This window comes from Drosophila guanche, unplaced genomic scaffold (assembly GCF_900245975.1).
Source record: "Drosophila guanche unplaced genomic scaffold, DGUA_6, whole genome shotgun sequence".
NCBI classification, from domain to species: domain Eukaryota; kingdom Metazoa; phylum Arthropoda; class Insecta; order Diptera; family Drosophilidae; genus Drosophila; species Drosophila guanche.
The window spans coordinates 1,417,051-1,436,280 of record NW_022995755.1 but is presented as its reverse complement, the minus strand read 5'-3'; the positions used below and the strand labels follow the sequence as shown (position 1 = coordinate 1,436,280).

General features: G+C 45.4%; 1 protein-coding gene across 3 annotated transcripts; it reads right to left on the bottom strand.

Annotated features, from left to right (window-relative positions):
- Nucleotides 1–538: 538 nt before the first annotated feature.
- Nucleotides 539–5,561, bottom strand: LOC117589944 (band 4.1-like protein 5). Of its 3 annotated transcripts, XM_034282232.1 has the most exons (10): nucleotides 4,654–5,560; nucleotides 4,155–4,302; nucleotides 3,910–4,086; nucleotides 2,786–3,851; nucleotides 2,590–2,721; nucleotides 2,334–2,453; nucleotides 2,107–2,261; nucleotides 1,869–2,041; nucleotides 1,095–1,697; nucleotides 539–911 (listed from the first exon to the last, which is right to left on the bottom strand). In XM_034282232.1, exons 1-10 carry the CDS (start codon nucleotides 4,867–4,869, stop codon nucleotides 744–746), a joined length of 2,958 nt encoding a protein of 985 aa, XP_034138123.1. In that variant the 5' UTR covers nucleotides 4,870–5,560; the 3' UTR covers nucleotides 539–743. The 3 variants fall into 3 exon arrangements, with proteins under 3 accessions (XP_034138123.1, XP_034138124.1, XP_034138126.1); XM_034282233.1 differs by lacking the exon at nucleotides 2,334–2,453 and having other exon boundaries at nucleotides 4,654–5,561; XM_034282235.1 differs by lacking the exon at nucleotides 1,095–1,697 and having other exon boundaries at nucleotides 4,654–5,559.
- Nucleotides 5,562–19,230: the final 13,669 nt, after the last annotated feature.

Sequence of the window (19,230 nt, the reverse complement as noted above, 5' to 3'; positions counted from 1 at the left end):
CTAGTACGGAGTACACTGGCACTTGTACTTCACATTTCGATGGATAATAATTGGTTAATACCACGGCGGGTAGCACATTTTAAAATTTGCATCTCAATTCGGTTTTGTATACAATTTCAGTCAATATTCTTTTAGTTACAATTTAGATACGGATCGGATTCGTTGTTCTTGTTGGTCGTCAACGTTTAGTTGGAATACTGCATTGAGGGGGGAATGCTCACATTTCTTAGCTACTATATTAAGCAGAACGCCTTCATCACTTTTGTTTTTGTTTTTGTTTCTGTTTTGTTGGTTTAAAATCCAGTCTATACACTTATAGTTAGCAAATGAATACATTTTGAATTGTTAACTTTATTTTAAGTACACTGTTTTTAGCACATCTCGTTCCCGTGTTCGCTCAAATGTAAACGAATATCATGTAAAGTTAATAAATATGTTTCGTATGTATGTATATGTATATAGATCGTTAAGGCACATTTATGGACAGTTTACATTTTGATTGGACCTGCTCTCTCATTGTCGTTTATGTCGCTTTTTCGCTTTCTTGCCACTCTCTCATGGAATGCTTCAAACTTGTCTAGCGTTTGTCTATATTAAAAAAATACGAGAGTACATTTACGTCTGCCTAGAATTTGCGTAGCTAAAATATGTATATGTATATGTATATGTATATGTATATGTAGATGTATATAAATAAGAACATTTAGGCTTATATTTGTAAAAGATTAAAGGCTAAACAATAATTACAACTGCGTTGTTATAACGGACTTTCGTATTATGGTCGGCTCGCGTCCCTTGGGGGCCGACACAACCTCCGAAGAGACCAGCCAGGGTGAGACCATATCGTTGCTGTTGCTGTTGCTATTGCTGGACGGAACGCGGCTGCTCTCCGGATAATTGCTCTTGCTTTTCTGTGGAAGATCAACCGTTTTTAAGAGTGTTAAAAGCTGTTAATGGAGAGTTCAACGAACTAGCGCTAAGAGTTAGAGTTGCGTGCAGTTTGAAAGAAATGAAAACTAAATGTTAATCGTTGTTCTAGGCCAGTTAATAGACAGACAGTGAAAGCGTAGACAGAACTTGCTCAATGGTCAAACCTTTTCACTCTGCGGCGCATCTACTTCGCTGTGATTCTGGTTCTGATTTGGATTCGGTTTCGGCTTCTGGCTTGTTGTCTTCTGCGCCTCCAGACGCTCCTGCTCACTGAGCGTGGAGAAGAGCAATGTGCCGGCGCTGGGCGTGGCATTTGCCGCAGGCTTTGCACCAGTTTCGGTTGCGTTGTTGCCACTGTCAGTGCTGCTGCTGCCGTTACTGCTGGCGGCGGCATTGTTGTTTATGATGTTGTTAATGAATATTTCATTAATGAGTATTTCGGCAGCTGAGGCATTGCTCAACGCGGGTGCAGCGACGCTCGCGGCGGGCTCTGTGCCACTGCTGTTGGCAGCCACCACACTGATGCTGGCAGTGGGGCTGTTGGGCGTGCTGATGGTGGTTACACTGGTGGCGCTGCTGCTGTTGTTGTTGTTGTTGTTGTTGTTGAGTATGGCTGGCAGCGATGACGGTGGGGTCAGTGGCGCAGTAAAGCCAGAGACGAATGTGGCGTTGCTGAAGGGTGGATTACCATTGGTGGTGCCCGAGGTGGTGCCCGTGCCTGTTGCCGGTTTCTGTTCCGGTATGCTGAGCGTCAGCTTATCGCCTCCCTGCTCGGGTTTACGCGTTTACCGAGAGTTTACACACACACACACACACGCACACACACAGACACATAATAAACATAAAGTGCGAAACAACAAATGAAAATGAAAATAAAACATACAGAAAGCATGAAACGGGTGCAAAGTGTGGAGCAAACTGGTTCGTTGGCCACTCACCACTGATATGTAGGTGGCGTTCAGGGAATCCGGTCCATCGCTGCTGTGTGCATGATTGCTGCTGATGCTTGTGTGCATAACGGAGTGGGCAGCAGCAGAGCTGGCGGCAGGCACAAACATCTGATTGGTCAGCTTCGCATTGCCGCCGGCACCCAATTCCTCCTCAACACGAGCTGCAATGCAGCAAGAAAGCTGTTTAATCTCTGCTCATAGTATATCCCCTTGGTAGCTGGCTTACCCTTTAGAATATTGCACTTGATGTTGCCAGGCGGCAGCGAGGTGGAGCCCACATTGGCCAGCTTCACTTGGTTGTTGGGCTTCTCGTTGGCGTTCGAGAGGCGCTTCAGTGTCTCCGTGTTGTGGTCCATGTCGAAGGTCTTGTTGATGGTTACTCTGAGGAATAGATGGAGATTCGCTGATCAATATATCTATGCTAGACTCGTAGCTCGTGGGTATTTACGCTACCTGATACTGTTAGCATCGTTAATGGCTTCGTTTGCTAGCACTGATGGGGATGGATCTTTCACAATGGACTTAAGCAATGAGTCTAGCTCTCTGTCTTTATCCGACAAGCCGCTCTTAACACTGCACAATGAACCACAAACACAGGACACAACAAAGACAGGTGAGAGACAGGCGGCAAACACACAAACAGGCAATATTAGTCAGGATGTAAAAGCGATAAATGAACATCAATCGAAACTGAAACTGCGCCGCTTACCTGAGTTGGCCTGAGCTAATGGATGCCTTGCCAAAGCTGCCATGATGCGAGGCGGCACTCCTGAACGGATTGGTCTCATCAAAGTTCTTCGTTGCATTCGGGGAATACGGCGGCGTGTACTCTGGCTCCAATCTGCAAGAAGCAAAGACACGATTTAGGGTACATTTATAAAGCACATTTTCGCCTTTTTCCATACTTCACAGTCAAGCCAGCGGCCTTGCCAATGGATCCAATCTTGCTGTACGCCGGATCATCGTTGCTAAAGTTGGACTTTAGGGAGTTGCGACCCAGGGAGGCGCACGCGGCCCCCGCATGTGTGGAGGAACTGATGGAAGCACTGCAGGCAGCATCGGGTTCAATGATGGCAGAGTTCTGTATGACAGTGAGCACAGAGGGCGAGGGCGTGACAGTGATGAACTGATCCGTGGAAATCAGCGAATCGAAGACATCGCTGTTGTTGTCGTTGCACTGCGTGGGAGCAGCAACTGGAGTCAATGGAACTGGTGTCTGGCTGGAGTGCGAGGCAGCCGCAGCAGCGGCGGCGGCTGCAGCAGCTCGTGCATTGACCGAGGCCACGGCCGAAGCGGCCGACTCCTGGGAGGCCTTTTGGCGCTCTCGCAGCAGATGCGACTGTCGACTGGCAAAGCGTTGGGAGGGCCGACGCTCAAACTGTACCGTGCGGCGTGCCCTGCTCTGCTGTGTGGTTTGGAACTCGGTGCGGCCGGAGTAGCGGAAACGCGAGCCCATGCGGAAGAAGTTCTGGCGTGCCGAGGGGCCTTTCACAGGCGCTCGCAGCCGGAAGAAGGTGTGATGCTCCACGGCGCACTTCCACAGGTGCTTGCAGGCCTTTTCGTTGTACAATCGGAAGACGAAGGTGTGCTCCTGCTCGCGTCCATCGTCGTCATCCTCGATGACGATCAGCGTTAGCTTCTTCTTCTTGAAGTCCAACTTGCTGATCTTTGGCCAGAAGAACAGTCCTATCTTCTGGTCACGCTCGAACACCAGGATGCCAGTGGGCGTGAGTCCCAGGTGGTACTCGCATCCATCTTTGCCCAGCACGGTGTGCATGTCCACGCCGTACATGTCCAGCCACTTGGCCTTGTTGAGGAACGCCGTCTCGGCCTGGGCAGGCGTCAGGCCGCGGCATGTCTTGTACTCCTCCAGAATGGATATTTCCAGATCCTCCGTTTGCTCCGGCACAAAACGGAACTCCGAGACGGTGGCCGCCGAGTGTTCCTGATCATCGTAGTCGCCCAACTCAGCTGTGGGTGGAAATTTACAATTAGTAAAAGAAAATTATTCAGCCAGGATTCAACCCACATTGCAAGGCCAGGGCACAGAGCTCGGTGGACTTGTCGTCCGGGCAGTCGAGGCGTCCCTCCAGCAGGTCCTGCTTCAGTTGCAGAAAGAACAGATAGCGCGTGAGCTCCTCGCGCAGCGTATTGGGCTCCGAAGAGTAGAACTTCACCTTCAGGCGGAATGTGTACGGTGGTCCAACTGTGAGGAATTCGTTTTGCATTAGTAGCGATCACTTTGAGAGGTCTGAACTCTGTCCAAGTACTCACTTTTGACCTGCTTCTTGATGGGCTTGGTGGGATCCAGCCAGTGCTTGACATGATTGGCGTCCATGAACTGCAGGCCAAAGTAATCCTTCTCGATGATGTCCAGCGCATAGAAGACCTGCTCGTAGAGGAAGCTGCCCAACGCTTTTTTCTGCAAATTCCAAGTGCAAAGTTGAGAAAATTAGTGCCCATCGCGTTGCCGGGTATCTGTAAATCAATCTGGCCCTGAACTAATCACGTTCGCTTAGCGGGGTTCAACAATGCGAAGATCAGCCAGCCGCCAGTGGTGTCTCGTTTATTTCACATTCAGGCAGCCAGCTGCAATACACGCGCAGGCACATCGCAGTGTCTGTGTGACAGTCCCACACATCAGCAATTAACCTTTGAGTGGGGTTTTTGCTTGACTTGATTCAACTCGAAACGTACTCCCCAAACCATAATTTATGTCAACTTTCAGTTCGCTGTTACTTAACAAACAAACACAACGTAATTCTATACTTACCGATAATTCGATGGAAAGGTCAGTATTGTCCAGCAGTATGACGCGGCAGTCTATTTTGTTCTTGTTCACGACGATGCGCTGCGGCTTAATCTGGGAGCCGCTGGCCACGACGGCCCCGCCACCGCCCATGCCACCGCCGCCGACGCCACCGCGAGGGCTGCTGGCATTATCCGCGTAGTTGTTGCGCACCTTGCGACGGCTCAGAAAACGCAACATTTTCGTTTTAGGTTTTATTTGCTTGTTGTTGTTGTTGTTGTCGTTGGGTCGGGGTGGGTCGCCTATTCTTGAATGCGACTGTGGCCAGGGCTGTGACTGTGACTCTGCGGCTCTGTTGCCAAGGCAGCGTATTGCACCGATAATTCACCTGTGTGCTCACCTCTTGGTCGTCGTCTGGGAAACAGCGCAGACATCAAGACCCAGCACGCACACTGCCACACCGAGCACCACTAATACCAGTGCACACTCGCGAGCGCTGCAACTTGTTCTTGTCCATACACCGCGCACGTACACACACACACACGGCACACACATATAAGCGGGCACGCGACGCCCCCGTTTACTTGGCCTCCGCCAGCGAATCGGGTTGAGGACTGGGCGCTCCTGTGGCCGCGGCGGCGGCTATGTCTCTCCCCAAATCACAGTTAGTTGCTGCAGCCCGTCAGCCACTAAGTCCACTTTTGCACACAAAAAACTAGCCCCAAACACGTTCCCGTTCCCGTTCGCAGAGCCGAGAGACGCGTGATTTCTGGAACATTAAATGAACAGCTCTGACGTTTTTCACTTGGGATTATGTTATGGCCTTCGTTGTGGGTTCGCTATTCAGATTAAATTTGTTGTTTTCTTGTTTTTTTTGTTAATTCTACTTGTGTTTAGATTTTACCGATTACCGTAATATACCACGCAAACAGTGTGACCGCGGAACTATCGATCAAATATACCGATAGACCCTCGGACTATACCGAAATATACCATTTCATTTTCAAAATATACTGTAAGTATACCGTAAACCTTGAACCATTTTCCTCGATTTTGATGTTCTACTTAATAATACCAGCTAGTTAGGATGCTCAGCGCTAAAACTATAATTTTACAGAATCATCAATCTCTAATCTACAAGATTGATATATTTGTTTGACTAACATATTTAGAATTGATTTCAAAGTAAGGCTATAACTAAAAAGGTCAACCAAAATAAATAGCATTAAAAGGTTACGTGGATGGGAATGGAATTGTACATCATTTGACTATTTGTTGCTGGCCAACCCTATTTTCTTCAAATAATGAATAAATTTTCTACAAGATTGTTTATTTCTGTTAATGACTTCCTTTTGGTCAAACTATAAGTAGGAAAGGGGTTTTAACCTTTTTCTTGCTATCTGGCATCCCGGCCATGTAAATAATACATGCATACATAAATTACATAGCTGAAAATGTCTAAAAATACTAAATGGTATTTCAAATATATCACACAATGGCGCGAGAATATTCTTTAATTAAACTTGATGTTTATGGAAAATAATAAAAGCTTGAATTACCAACGGAAGCTTACCATTTTTCATTTTTAACAAATTCAATTTCCTCTACAGGAATGCCGTGGGGAAAACTTCCGTTTTCTGCTGTGCCAACTTGTTGCCATTTTTGGGTCCCGTTATACAATTCTTTGGGGCGAACATCTCTCTCTCTCTCTCTCTCTCTCTTTCGTCTCGCAGGAAACTACAAAACAGAAAAGAACCCACGATAACTGTAAAATAGGAAACACACGAGGGTTTTTTTGTAGTGGCAGCCGGGCATTTGTAAAATCCTTTTTATGGGCCATTTATTCCTTTATTTGTTAGTGGATTTAAGGCTGTAAGTGTAACCGACATTCCCGCTCTCGTGTCTCGCTCTCGCTGTCCACCCCTGCCCGCCCTGCCCGCCCTGCCCGCCCTGTCCGCGTACAGACGAAAAGCGCCCCATTGGTGGTCGTATTTCGAGTTTAAAGGTAAATGGGAGATTTATCGCCAACGATTTCCTTCGCTCTGTGCCCAGTTCTGTTCTCCTCGCTTCTGTTGCTGTGTGTGTGTGTGTGTGTGTGTGGAGTGTCTTAGCTGTGGGCTGTGTGTTTATATCGGGGTTTTAGTGGGCCTTTGAGATGTTTTTGGGGCCGGGGCCGAGGGTCGAGGTTCCCACAACATTCGCAAAAAGTTGGGAGCCATTCAGGCCCAATCGCATGATTCATTTTCGCTTATTGGCCATTAATTTTCACTCGATTCTGATTGAGCTCGCGATACCCGAATGCATTTACATTTTTATTGAATGCATTAGAAAGAGAGCGAGTGAGAGAGAGAGAGATCAATCCCGGTCTATAATTACACAAATGACCGTTATAACAAGGCGCATGATTAATTACTGGCTAATGCTGAAACCCGATCTGTGGTGGCAGAATCAAACCAGAACAGACCAGACCAGAGCAAAGTAGCCAGAGCAGTCGGGGCATCCGTGGCAGCATCGCATTCATCCATAATAACAAGACAGGCGACGATGCAGCCCAGTCTTAGGAGGCAGCTGAAGGCAACTTGAGCAGCAGCAGGCGGCAGGCGGCAAGCGGCAGGCGACTGCTCCATAATTATGACAGGCACCGCCGCAGGGGGTGAGGCAACAATTAACAAATGGCTTCGTTGCCAATGCCATTGACCAAAATAGACATGTTGGCAAAGGGTTAGAGCCAACAGAGCACACACATTTGGCATGCGTGTAGCCTAGAGATGGTCATAAGCGGGATAAGATTCAAGTAGCTAACAAGATGCCGCCAGTTCGCAAGAGATAGATAGATAGATGGAGCTATGTAGATCTCTTAGCTAGAGATTATTGCTCAAAGACTGTGAGTTTTCATAGAACTTCAAGTTATTTAACTTCACTTCTAGCTGCCGCGAAGTGTAGGCCACGAAATGGAGTTGTATCGCTGCTTCTGCACATCTCTAATGTAAATATACATAAATATGTATGTACATACATGCATAAGTACATTTATGTACCCACTGTACATATGTATATAAATGTATTTGCATTGTCTTAACGATAATGGCAAGTCGTGGTCATGTAATGCGAGGAGCAGGGCACACACATATGTGTGTGTGTGTGTGTGTGTGTGTGGAGTGTGGATTTGTGGCGGGTGGCAGTGGGTGGCTGGCGCTGGTGCTGGGCACAAAGGTAAACTATTATATTTATACGGATGGATGGTGCTCACGGTGCTCCACCACTGGCTGAGCACTTATCTGCAGTTGAGTGGGAAATAAATTCCTTTTAATTAAAACCGCAGCAGAGCTCGTGATTTAAATTGCTCACGGCTCAGGCGGCAGGCGGCAGTGCAAATTTATTGGCGTTCATCCATAAATCAGCGGCAAAGCCCTGTCCTCCCCGGCACTGTCCTCCTGTTCGAGATTTGCCCAAAAGTTCGAACAGCCGAAAGGTGAATTCATTTTAATTAAATAGAAAAATGTTTTGTTGCGCAGCAAAACAAACTCTAGAAAAAGCCAAAGAACGAGTCGCCGAAGGAGTCTGAGATGCAGACAGAGGAGCAGCAGGGCAGCAGGGCAGCAGAGCAGCAGGGAGCGGCAACAGCCATCGAAGGAGTGAAATTCATAGTAAGGAATTCGAAGTTTTTGTCAGTAATTGGCTACTTAAGTTGCTTCGATTGGGGACCAAAGAGGCAGCTGGAGTATCGCCAGTGCCAGGAGCGCTATGCCAGGATGAGTACAATAAAAAACATCCTCGTGTTGTAAAATTTTATGTGTGATTGTGTGTCGCTTTACGATATCCTGGCAGCCAGCCTCTCTGCTGCCCTTCCGCCCAGTCGAGGGCTCGTTACTGGCGGACAAACGGACAGACAGAGGCGGACAGATATAACCAGAGCAGAGCACACACACACACACAATATTTGTTGTCTCAGCGAATTCCGGGGGCAAGCAACGATGCGATGCGATTGCCCGTTACCTGCTCCACCTACGCCCTGGGGGAATATTTCACGGCTATTTGGCAAGTCAACAGCTTGTTTTATTTCAGGCATGTAATATTCGTTGAGTATTTTTATGACGGCCAAATCCAGCGACAAAATCAATTTGGAAATCAATGTTGCGATAGTTGCGCCAACGCCCCCGCAGACACAGAGAGAGAGAGAGAGAGAGAGAGGGGGAGGGACTTGCCACAGAGCAGAAGGATAGCAATTAGAATGCCATTACAAGGAGTGAGAGAATGCTGCAAAATGACGCACAATTTACTTTATTTTGTATTCAATTTAAAGCTTGCCCTTGCCTTGCTCAAAGAGCATATGAAACGCGTGACAAAGAAAAAAAGTTATTTATGCCCCGCGGTGGCCGCTTTGTTGCAGCGCGTTGTCCAGGCAAAGCTGCTGCCCCGCGCCACCAGAGGCCAAAAAGCTAGAGGCCTTTTTGTGTGTTTTTTTTGCGTAACTCTTTTGCCGGTCAGGTTGAAAAGTTTCGCGCAGCATTGCAACAATTAAAAGTGGCACAAGGGTCATTCAAACAATTGCCCTTTGTTGTTGTTCAGTAACAGGGTGGGGCAGGGGCTGGGGTGGGGGGTAACTTAATTTATGCCACTAATTACTTTAAGAGCTTTGTTGCCGCTGCAATCCTCCTGCAGATTGCGATGTCTTGTATAAGATTTTCCAGGCCATTATGTGTGTGCGGCACCCAAAAAGGTTACTCCACCCAGAAAAAGGCCATGAAAGGAGCGTGGGAAGCGGGTGGAGAGGGCGGGGGGTGGGGATGGGACACTGAAGGAGCAAGTTTCGTTCTTGTAGTCAAATAATATGCAAATTAGAATTATATTCAAACAGTTTTCAGTTTTTCTCTGTGCCACTAGGTAAATGAAACTAAACCAAAAACTTTTTACAACATCTTTCGTTTCGCTTCACTGTCTGCGGCTTTGCTGCTTCGAATGACTTTTACCGAGTTTTCGTTTTGCCTTGGTCCACCTACCCCCTAGCCCAAAGAAAAAAGGCAAGAAATTCGAGAGGTTTCTCAGGCTATTTACACCCAAGGGGTCGGCTGGCAGCTGGGCCAATATGGCCCCAGGACATCCAAGCCCTGGGTTGGCTTTCAGCAACAATAAAACTTCAAGCCATAAAACTATAAGCGAAAGTTGCAACAACTTTAAATTGTAGTTTATATTATTGATGTGGCAAGAGAGAGAGAGACAGACCTTGACATGTGATTTGCCATAATTATGGAAGGAGCTTAGACCCAGGGGTTACGGCAGCCGCTTCGGTTCACCCGGGGCCACATAAATCTCACCTCGAGTAGGAAGACACACACTAGCACACACACACTGTTACACGCACTCGGCGTGTGGCAAGTGGCAAGTGGCAAGTATGTGGAGAAGCTCATCATCAATGTGCAATATTTTGCTTATCATGCACTTTTTGCCGGGGCAGCAGGACACACACACACACACACACACACACACATCTAACGAGTGGCTCGAGCAAAAGTGCTTCAAGGAAAAAGTGGTCCATTGAGCATCACAATTTGCTGATTGCTGGAATTTTGCGATAGGAAATGAAAACCGAAACCGAAACCGAAACTCATTTAAATCAATATTTTGTTGGGGCACGTATGCAGCCACAGTCCCAGTCCCAGTCCCAGCCCCTGCCAGCAGTTGTCCTCGAAGATGCGTCCTCGAACGGGGGGAAGCCTCGACTCAGCACAATTGTCAGACTTGGCCTAGGCGTTGTCTTTCTGGCCACATGACCACCGCAAAAACCCCAACCAGATGACGCCTGCATGCAAATGTTCCCCGAAACATTGTCCTGTCCGGCCCTGCCCCCACACACGCAATTATATTTGCCTTAGGTCGGCATTAGTTCAGTCCAAAACTAAACTGAAGCATGAATGGATGAATGGTGTGTTGGCAATGAGCCACTGAGGATGAGGTTCTGCTTCCAAGAGTCATTTCCGCTTCCGTTACATGGCGACAGGCGACAGGCGACAGGCGACAGAGTCGAATGTTTTTCATCTGCTTGATGTGTGCGGTTTGTGTGGTGATTGTTGTGACAACCATTTGATCGAAATGGGATTGTCGAGAGTTTCCTGCGCACCCAACGGACCACTGGAACACGATCTCCCTCACCCTCACCCTCTCTCCTCCTCTATTCCTCAGTCAATTATTTGGGGCAAATATTTGCTTCTGACTTGACATATTTCTCTACTTGCCGTCGAGTGCTCCAGAGATAAGCATTTGACAACTTCGGCTTCGATGATGCTGTTTTTGCCAAAGTAAATAGTCAAAAGATATAAAACTTCATAAATGGATGGATGGCTAGATGGCTGCAGCGATAAAGCACTTTAAAGTCACTTAAAGTGCGTGCAGATTCTCCATAAAGTAGGCTATGATTTGGGCTTGGAAATGTGACAATTTTACACTGTAGTAAAGGACTCTTTTATTTGGAAAGATTTCGCTGTGTGAACAGCACTCAAACATTACGAGAAAAGGTCTGTAAGAATGATCTCTCTTATGTATATTGCTCAGAGCTTCAAGAAGCATATATCTTAGGCCAAAAACTCTATAAATATCGCCACCAAAACTCATTAACATCTTCCTAAATCCATGTACTTTCCTTTTTAAGTTGTTTGATAACAAATAAAACGTTGAAAATCTTCCTAAACCCACAACCAATTAAAAGCCTTACATATCTACATTATGGTAAATAAAATAACTATAAATCATTTATCTGCACTGTCCTGCTCGACTTTGCTGTTCCAATTTGAAATTTCCAGCTGCTGCCGCTGCTGCTGCTGCTGCTCCTTTGCTTTGTTTCTCATCAAAGACTTTCAGTTGGGTCTTTCTTTTGTGGGTGGCTTTCATTACAACTTTTAGCAGGACTCCTCGGGTGAATGCCCCACAAGGAGAACATTTTCAAAGTTGCTTTTTTTGTATACCAACTGTGCTGCTTCGCTTTTGAGGGACACACACAGAGAGAGAGGGAGATGGAGAGTGGGAGTTTGGGTGGATACTTCTAACGACTGATATCTTGTGCATTCAAACTCGGTTACTACGCACTTATCTCATCTCTGGGACTGTGACTGTTACTCTGCATAGAATTTTGACAGACAATTAGCAGCAGAGCGATGGCAACGTTGCCAGCTTCGCCTTCGACTCTTCACACAGAGTCTCTTCTGTGTCTCTCCTCTCTCTGGTCTCTCTGCTGCACTCCTCTGGCTTGCCGTTGCCTTTGTGCCCTGCTCGACACTTTTATGGTTGGGTTTTTCTTTTTCTTTTCCTTTTCCTTTTCCTTTTTTATTGTGCTACGCATTTTCTATGACATTTTTGACGCTTACGATTCCCGAGCACTGTCTTAATTGCTGCTTTATGACGTGTGCTCTCAAATGACACGCAGCATTGCCAGCACCGATTATGATTTAGTTCAAAAGACTGGAGCAGGCGCCATAAAGATTAAACGGCAGTGTAGTAACAAAAGATTGTTGCTTTTTGGCACCCGTCAGTCAGTCATTGGGTCATAAAATGCTGCTGCTCCGCCTACTCCTACTACCCATCTGCCAGCCAACTCTGTTCACATATCAAGTGTGAAGTTCTTTAAATATTTGCCAGGCCATATAAAATATTTACAATGTCTACCATGTGTGGCAATTGTCATGCCGTAAATGGGTTATAACTCAGATGTGCTACAACTAGTTTATAGAGTCGCTGAAGACATTAAACAAGACTCTTTTCGGGTGGTGTTTAGAGCTCAAGAAATTACCAATAAATTGACTTAATTTTTACGGCGAGAAGTGTAAGTTTTGGCCAGTTTTTGCAGCAAAGTTGACATTAATTATCTAACAAATTTTCTGCAGCTAAATTCTCTCTTAAAATAAACCAAATTTCTGCGTATTTAAATCATAAAAATCTTCTATTTTTGTCCCCCCTGAATTACTTTCCATTTGATTCAATTTATTACCTTGGTTGGCTCCGATGATGGATGGCTTGGAATCTGCGATCTGAGTCTCTTTTCCCCTGGGAAATATACCTTAATATCCACAGCAAATGAATGACTTGTCCAAGGTCACCAGTTTGGGCTGGTTCCAGTCAATTACCCGCGTAACATGCAGCTAAATCAGAGCCAAAAGGCCAACAAAACAATCTCCTGGGCTTAGTCCATGCCTCACCTGAGCTCCATAGAACCTCCGACCCCTGCTCGTGGCGCTGATAAATTTATAGAAACAATTTATATTTACATAAGTCACACATGTGCATGTGCAGACCGCTTTGGAATCGCATAAAGGAGACGTCGTATATTCCAAATTTGCATTTCAACATAAAAATTATTTGCGAAGATTTTAATGACAAATTATGGGCGCGTCAGGTCTCCACCCACTCAGATTGCACCTACATCGTAAAGGCGGTACGGCACAGCCACGGAACACCAGCGGCAAAGGAGTCCAAACCCAATCCCAACCCACGCTCGCCGAAAAGTGGCCATAAAAATATTTCGCTACAGATCTTATTCAGCTTTATTTCGCCATTTTTATTTGTTTTCGTGCTGGAGTTATGTACGTTCCCCCTCTGTACCCCCAGCCCATGCCTGGCTTTGTTATATTTGCGTTTTTTCTCATACATTTTACACAGCGTCTCTTTATATGTATGTTTTGTATCTTTACGCTTGCCTGGCACTTATCCTGCTGTGTCTCTCTCTGCTCCTCTGTCTGTGTGTTTCTACAGCAGGAAGCCAGGCCAGGCCGGGCCGTGTGCTCACCTTGCGATTTGTTTTTAAAAGCCGCTCAGCTGTGGCTCAGCCAACTTCTCTGTTTGTTACCTTTGTTAAAACAATAAAATTATTATTATTGCTCCACATGTTGGAATTCGAGGACTTAAAATGTTGCTTCGCCTTCGCAAGAAAACCCATCTTCCCCAGCCCCTGCCAGCCCCTGCCAGCCCCTTAGCCCCTTTGGCATCTGATACTCTTATAATCATCGTCCATCATTTCTGTGGGAGCCCGCCGCTCTGGGAATTTGTCATGCAATTTTCATTTCATTTCTTTGTTGTGTTTCTTGTGTCCTGCCACTCTCCTTCTCTTACGCTTTCTCGTTTTGTGTGCCATTCAGCAGCAATTTTATGTCATTTGTTGATTGTGTAAATTTCGCGTTTAGCAGGCTGTCATGCCCTTCCCTGGACCCCTGGACCCTGCAAGCCCTGCAAGCCCTGGACTCAGGCTGCGGCTCTCGTATTTGAAAGGTGCTAAAGGATTTTATGTTCAGCTTATTTGCGTTTTTACTGGCCCAAAAAAAAAAAAAAAAAAAAGAAAACCAACTGGCAGGCAGTCAGGCAGCTACTTATGGTCGCTCCTCTACTCCCCTTTTGGCTACATAAAAAATGATTTACTATATGGCGGGGTCCTCCCTTTATGACAAGTCGTAAATTGCATTTTATGTCGCATCTTCGCTTGGCTTTTTGTCTTGGTGGGGCTTTCCTTTTCGTTGGTTTCTTCTTTTTTTTTTATATATATTTGGTATATTTGTTAATTAAGATTGAGAACGATGTGCGGCACACACATACACATGGAGAAATGGCCAATTATGCAACGTGTTTGCAGCTGCATTTGCATCTCTGCAACTGCAAAGTCTGACTAATCCAGCAACGACCTTTCCTGGCCCCGTTTCCCCTCGCACACCATGTTTTGCTTATTTTAATTAGACTCTGGCTCTGGGTGGGTCTGGTGCTGGGTGCTGGTGCTGGGTGCTGGGTGCCGGCATTTGGGCACAAAAGGTAAGCGCAAATGTGTGCTGCCATCCGCTGCGGAAATAGCAGCTCCTTGAGGGCTCCTCCAGCACCGATGCTGGCTCTGCTCAGCCAGCTACTTGGCTGTGAATGCAGCAGGTAAGCATTTGCATTTGCCTGTACCTGTATCTGCGCATTTGTATCTGTAGCTCTGTAACTGGGCTTCTTCGAGTAGGCCGCGTGTGTTCTTTGTCGTCGGCTGCTTATGGAAAAAGTCAGCTAGAACTGCCTTTGCGAGGGGCCAAGACGGGCCAAGAGAAACCCAGCCAAGAGATTACGAAACGTGTCACAAGTGCAGTCTGCACCTTTTTGAAGTTATGTTTAGAAGCCACGTCAGTGTGCCGCCTAATGAGTGGAATTAGAATTCAACATATGGCAAAAAAGTCACGTTTTGTGAAATTAATGATTTGGGGCTGTCCTCATTGCCTCTGACACACGACAAGCCTCAAGGCTTGATTCTTGGCTGCACAGACACTTGCGATGCTCTCGAGCAGCGCCCTCACATCACATTCCAGTTGCATTGGGAAGACTCTTCTGCAGCCACAAGAGAACTCAATCATTGAGCTACAATTTATTGAATGAACAACATTAGATCACATTAGGCCCTAATTTGGCAACAAAAAGCCAAACATAACCGGAAACAGCTCGATGGCGATGTCAAAACTTGTCCCATTCATAACAATAAGATCCATAAATTGTATAATCTGCCTACTCTATGCCCTGCTCTGCTTGGAAGTATCTAATGATGAAGTGCGATCATAAATATTAATGCCGCAGGCCACAAGGGAAACCTGATTTGATGTAATCTCACTCGGGACTATAGAGACATTTGCGTGTATTGTCACCGAGCCCAATCGATGATCAATGAATATATACAGGAATTTATATCATGGAACATATTCTAATAATATTTTAATAAATAAAATGTATCGTAAGAAAGATTCAGCAACTTCTCTTGAAACTTCTCACTTATCTTTTTGTTAGATTTGTTTGCATATTTTAACATAAATTAAGGAATTACATATGTATTTTATCTAGTTATCAATCTGCCATCTGCTGTTCCGCTGCGCACATTATTATGGCAACAGCCTAGTGGCTTTATCCATGACAAGTCTGTCCGACACTGAAGATCGCTGAGAGATTGCTGAAAGCCAGCTCAACCGCTTTTCGTCTAAAAACAACTCGTATCCCTGTTCATGTTATAGATGGAATATGGAAAACAAAGTTCTCAAAGCGTTTTAAATATTTTAAAAATAGATTTAAACATTTGCATGCAACAGAGTGAGAGGCGCTGCCGCATGACGCGTGCAAAGGTGAAAATAAAACATTTCAGATTAGTATTCGATGAAACTTAGAGCTAAACTGAGTTAAAAGAGCCAAAGCATGCATGGAGGAGAATAAGAACCATTCAGTCACCAATTAATCCACCATCTACCCGTACAAATTCTTTAACATCTTTCTTAACCACTGCCAGCTCTGCTGCAGCTCTGTGGATACCATTACCACGAGTAGCCACAACACGATGACGACTGCATGCGATCAGCTGAAACTTTGAATGTACACTTTGGCTCTCCCAATCAAAACGTAATAAATAGTGTGTGTTCTTCTGATTAGAACATGCTCTCTGCACCAATCTATCTAATAGATACACATGCTCGGTGTGTGGCTGAACAACACGCAAGCGGATTGGAGTGGAGTGCGGAGAGTGCGGGGCTGAATGAAGAAATATGAGTATGCAAATAAGCTTAAAGCGCACAATCGCAATCAAAAAACGACAGCAGCAGCAACAACAATAAGTAGCGTCGTAGCGGTAAAGTGTTTGGACACGCAATGTCAATAAAGTATCTTATCTGGGGGAACATACCATACGTTGAGCTGGCCGATGGATAATTCGGATACGGGATACGGGATACGGGATACGAGCGTCGTGTCTCGCTCATATAAGGCACGACACCGCCGCTGTTATTCTTTTCACTCTTTCTTTTCTTTTTCTACCATTCAATAATGCGTGCCTACGAATTTTGATTGTACACATGTATCTGTGGCTGACCCGAACAGAAAAGAAAAACTCAAACAATGTGAAAGGGTTCGGTTGCTGGAGCTGTGGGTTGTGGGACTGGCTGTGGCTCTGTCTCTGTCTGTTCTTGAGTGCCGCCACTCAGTCTCCCCCAGGTATGTGTGCGTGTGTATCTTTTTTGTGTTCGCAAATGATCTTTGCATGTTTGAAATACATTTTAGCATGCAGGGCGTGGCAAGTGCGTAACGGACAGGCAGACAAACCAACAACAGACAGAGCGGAGAGACGAGCATCGACATCGAGTCGAAAAATTGCAAATTGAAATGTTACAGCCAAGCACGTATTAAGCACGGAGCCCAGAGGCTTGTCCAGGTTTAGTTTTTGTCAGCTATCCACAACAAAGCCAAAACCCAAAGCCTCAAAGGCTCAAACTAGCTCCAAAACAAAATCATTTTTGATAAACGTTAATGAAGCTTAGATACGCCCAAAGATAAATGCGCAGAATGCATTTGTTTTATGCACAGGATGATGTTAACTCCAAGTAGGATTAAAAGTACAAAAAACTAAAATTTAAACAACTAAATAAAGGAGTTTATAAGTGTCATGGATTGCTCTACGATAAATACTCGCAGTACCCACATTTCCATCTCGTTTGCCATAATTAATTTCCATACAAATTGGTGTGGCAGAGATTTATGAATTATGTAGTTGTCCTCCTACAGAGCAGCTCAACAAAAGGTTAAGCGAGTGTCTTTCCATTGATATGTTAATTTTAATGGCCAAATAATCGCATGTATCGCCCAATGTAAAAAAAGCCTAATAAATTGATTAAGTTCTTGGCTTTTATTAGGAAGTTGTCATTAAGTCATCGGCGCTTGGTGTTCGTTGTAGCTGCGACTAATTTGGGTTGCTGCCATTAATTGTTGCCTTCGAGAAGCAATTCGTTAAAGACCAATCCACAAACACGCCAAAAACGAAGCTGAAGCTGATGCTGATGCTGAAGAAGCCTGGCATCATACTCGTATGTAAATTGGACAGAGACACAGTCCGGGTCTGAGGTTTTGTTATAATAAATGTTCGGCCAGAGAGAAACACATGTAAGGCAATGTAGAAATGAGATTTTAAACGTTTAAGAGGAACTTTATGCATGCTGCTGCTGGCCACAGTTTTGCATAGATAGATTCCACGGAGGGGCACCACTAATATTGTACGTTGATGATGGGCACTGAGAGAGAGAGAGAGAGAGATGCCCATGATGAATGCTCCGCAAATGCAAATGCAAATGGGAATGGCTACAATACACAATGGACTTGGAATTTCTCAGAAATTGGTGCACATCTCTCGAGCTCTGGCAGCACACGCGATGGCACCGTTTCGTCTTTCCATTAAGGAACACTCACACAGATGCACAGCTGCACAGCTGCACAGCTGCAGCGCGCTCTCTATGCGGTTTTTGTTTACGCGGTGAAGATACAAATCTTTTGCTATTTTTACATTGCATCCCGCATAACTTTAACTAATTCTAAACATTCAACGAGTCTACGAGTATTTCTTCCTAATTTGCTCGTTGCTCTTCTTTTTATTGAGCAGCCAGCCAGCAGTCAAGCAATATATTTATTGATGATATGACCACACCTATTTTATGCGCTAGCTACCATTCCTGGTACTACTGCAGGCGGTTCCAGCTCTGGTGCTGGTGCCAGAAATAAACCACAAATCCCTAGTGCTAAGTCCAAAATAAAAGCCAAGTCAATGGGGAAGTGGCTACCAGGGGTATTGGGATTTATGCTGCGAAGAGTGGGTGTGAGTGCACTGCCATCTCACTTGAGAATTCTCACACCTCATCCCCGTCAGACTGGGGGTTTCTTTTTGGTTTTTCGTGGAGTTTGGAGTTTGGTGGGATGGCGCATCCACGTGCCGTGCTTTTGATCTGCTTAGCATTCCGTGGCACATCAGAAGTCGTAACTATTGACAAGATCTGGAGCAGCAAACACACATACACACACACACACACGGCAGGAGCCCAGAATCGAAGAATTCTTCGATTCCGTTCTGATCGGAATTGAGAGAGTCGACTGCAGCACTCGCCTTGTATTTGTTTGCATTAATTTGTATATGTTACTTTAACGATTTAATGCGCAGCATGGCACCAACCCGACGCGGATCGAATGGGGAATCGAATCAGTCGCCCCCAACCCAGTCCCAGGTGATTGCACTCTCCGCCGCGGCTACGTTTGGGTGGCCATGCCGCAGTCATATCTCACAGCTTCGATCTACAAAAGTCGTGTCGGTGGGGCGCAAATTGCTCCTGTGTTCGCTCGTTCCTTTACTACTTCCTTTTCCCTATTAAATTGTGTGGATATTACGCATCAATCACTTGATAAAGAACAACAGTGCCAGTGCCGCCGCCACAGCTCACAGCTCACATGATGAATAACATCTGGCCAGAATCAGAATTAAGGCCCCAATGTTTTGCGCCAAATAAAAGATCGGATGGGGAGAGTTTATGGAAAATCCACTTGAAATGCTGCGCCAACTTATGGACTTGACTCGTCACAGAATAAACATATTGATTGATAAGTGAATATAATTCGTGGATGTTTGCTTTAATTAATTTTGAATTGGCAAATGAAGGAATTATCTTGAATAGCATATCCTCCGCTGTGTACGCATTTTATTTCATAAATCATTTATTTTTTTTTGCTTTATTTTAAGGTGAATTATTGAAAATGTAAATAAAAGTAAAATTGAATCAAACAGCTTCGTGTTTGTACATATTTACTGTATGT

Coding starts and splice junctions, on each gene's coding strand:
- LOC117589944 (XM_034282232.1), bottom strand. CDS start 4,869: ATGTTGCGTTTTCTGAGCCGTCGCAAGGTGCGCAACAACTACGCGGAT. Junction 2,042..2,106: donor CAAGTGCAATATTCTAAAGG/GTAAGCCAGCTA, acceptor GCTGCATTGCAG/CTCGTGTTGAGGAGGAATTG. Junction 1,698..1,868: donor ACGCCACCTACATATCAGTG/GTGAGTGGCCAA, acceptor AAACCCGAGCAG/GGAGGCGATAAGCTGACGCT.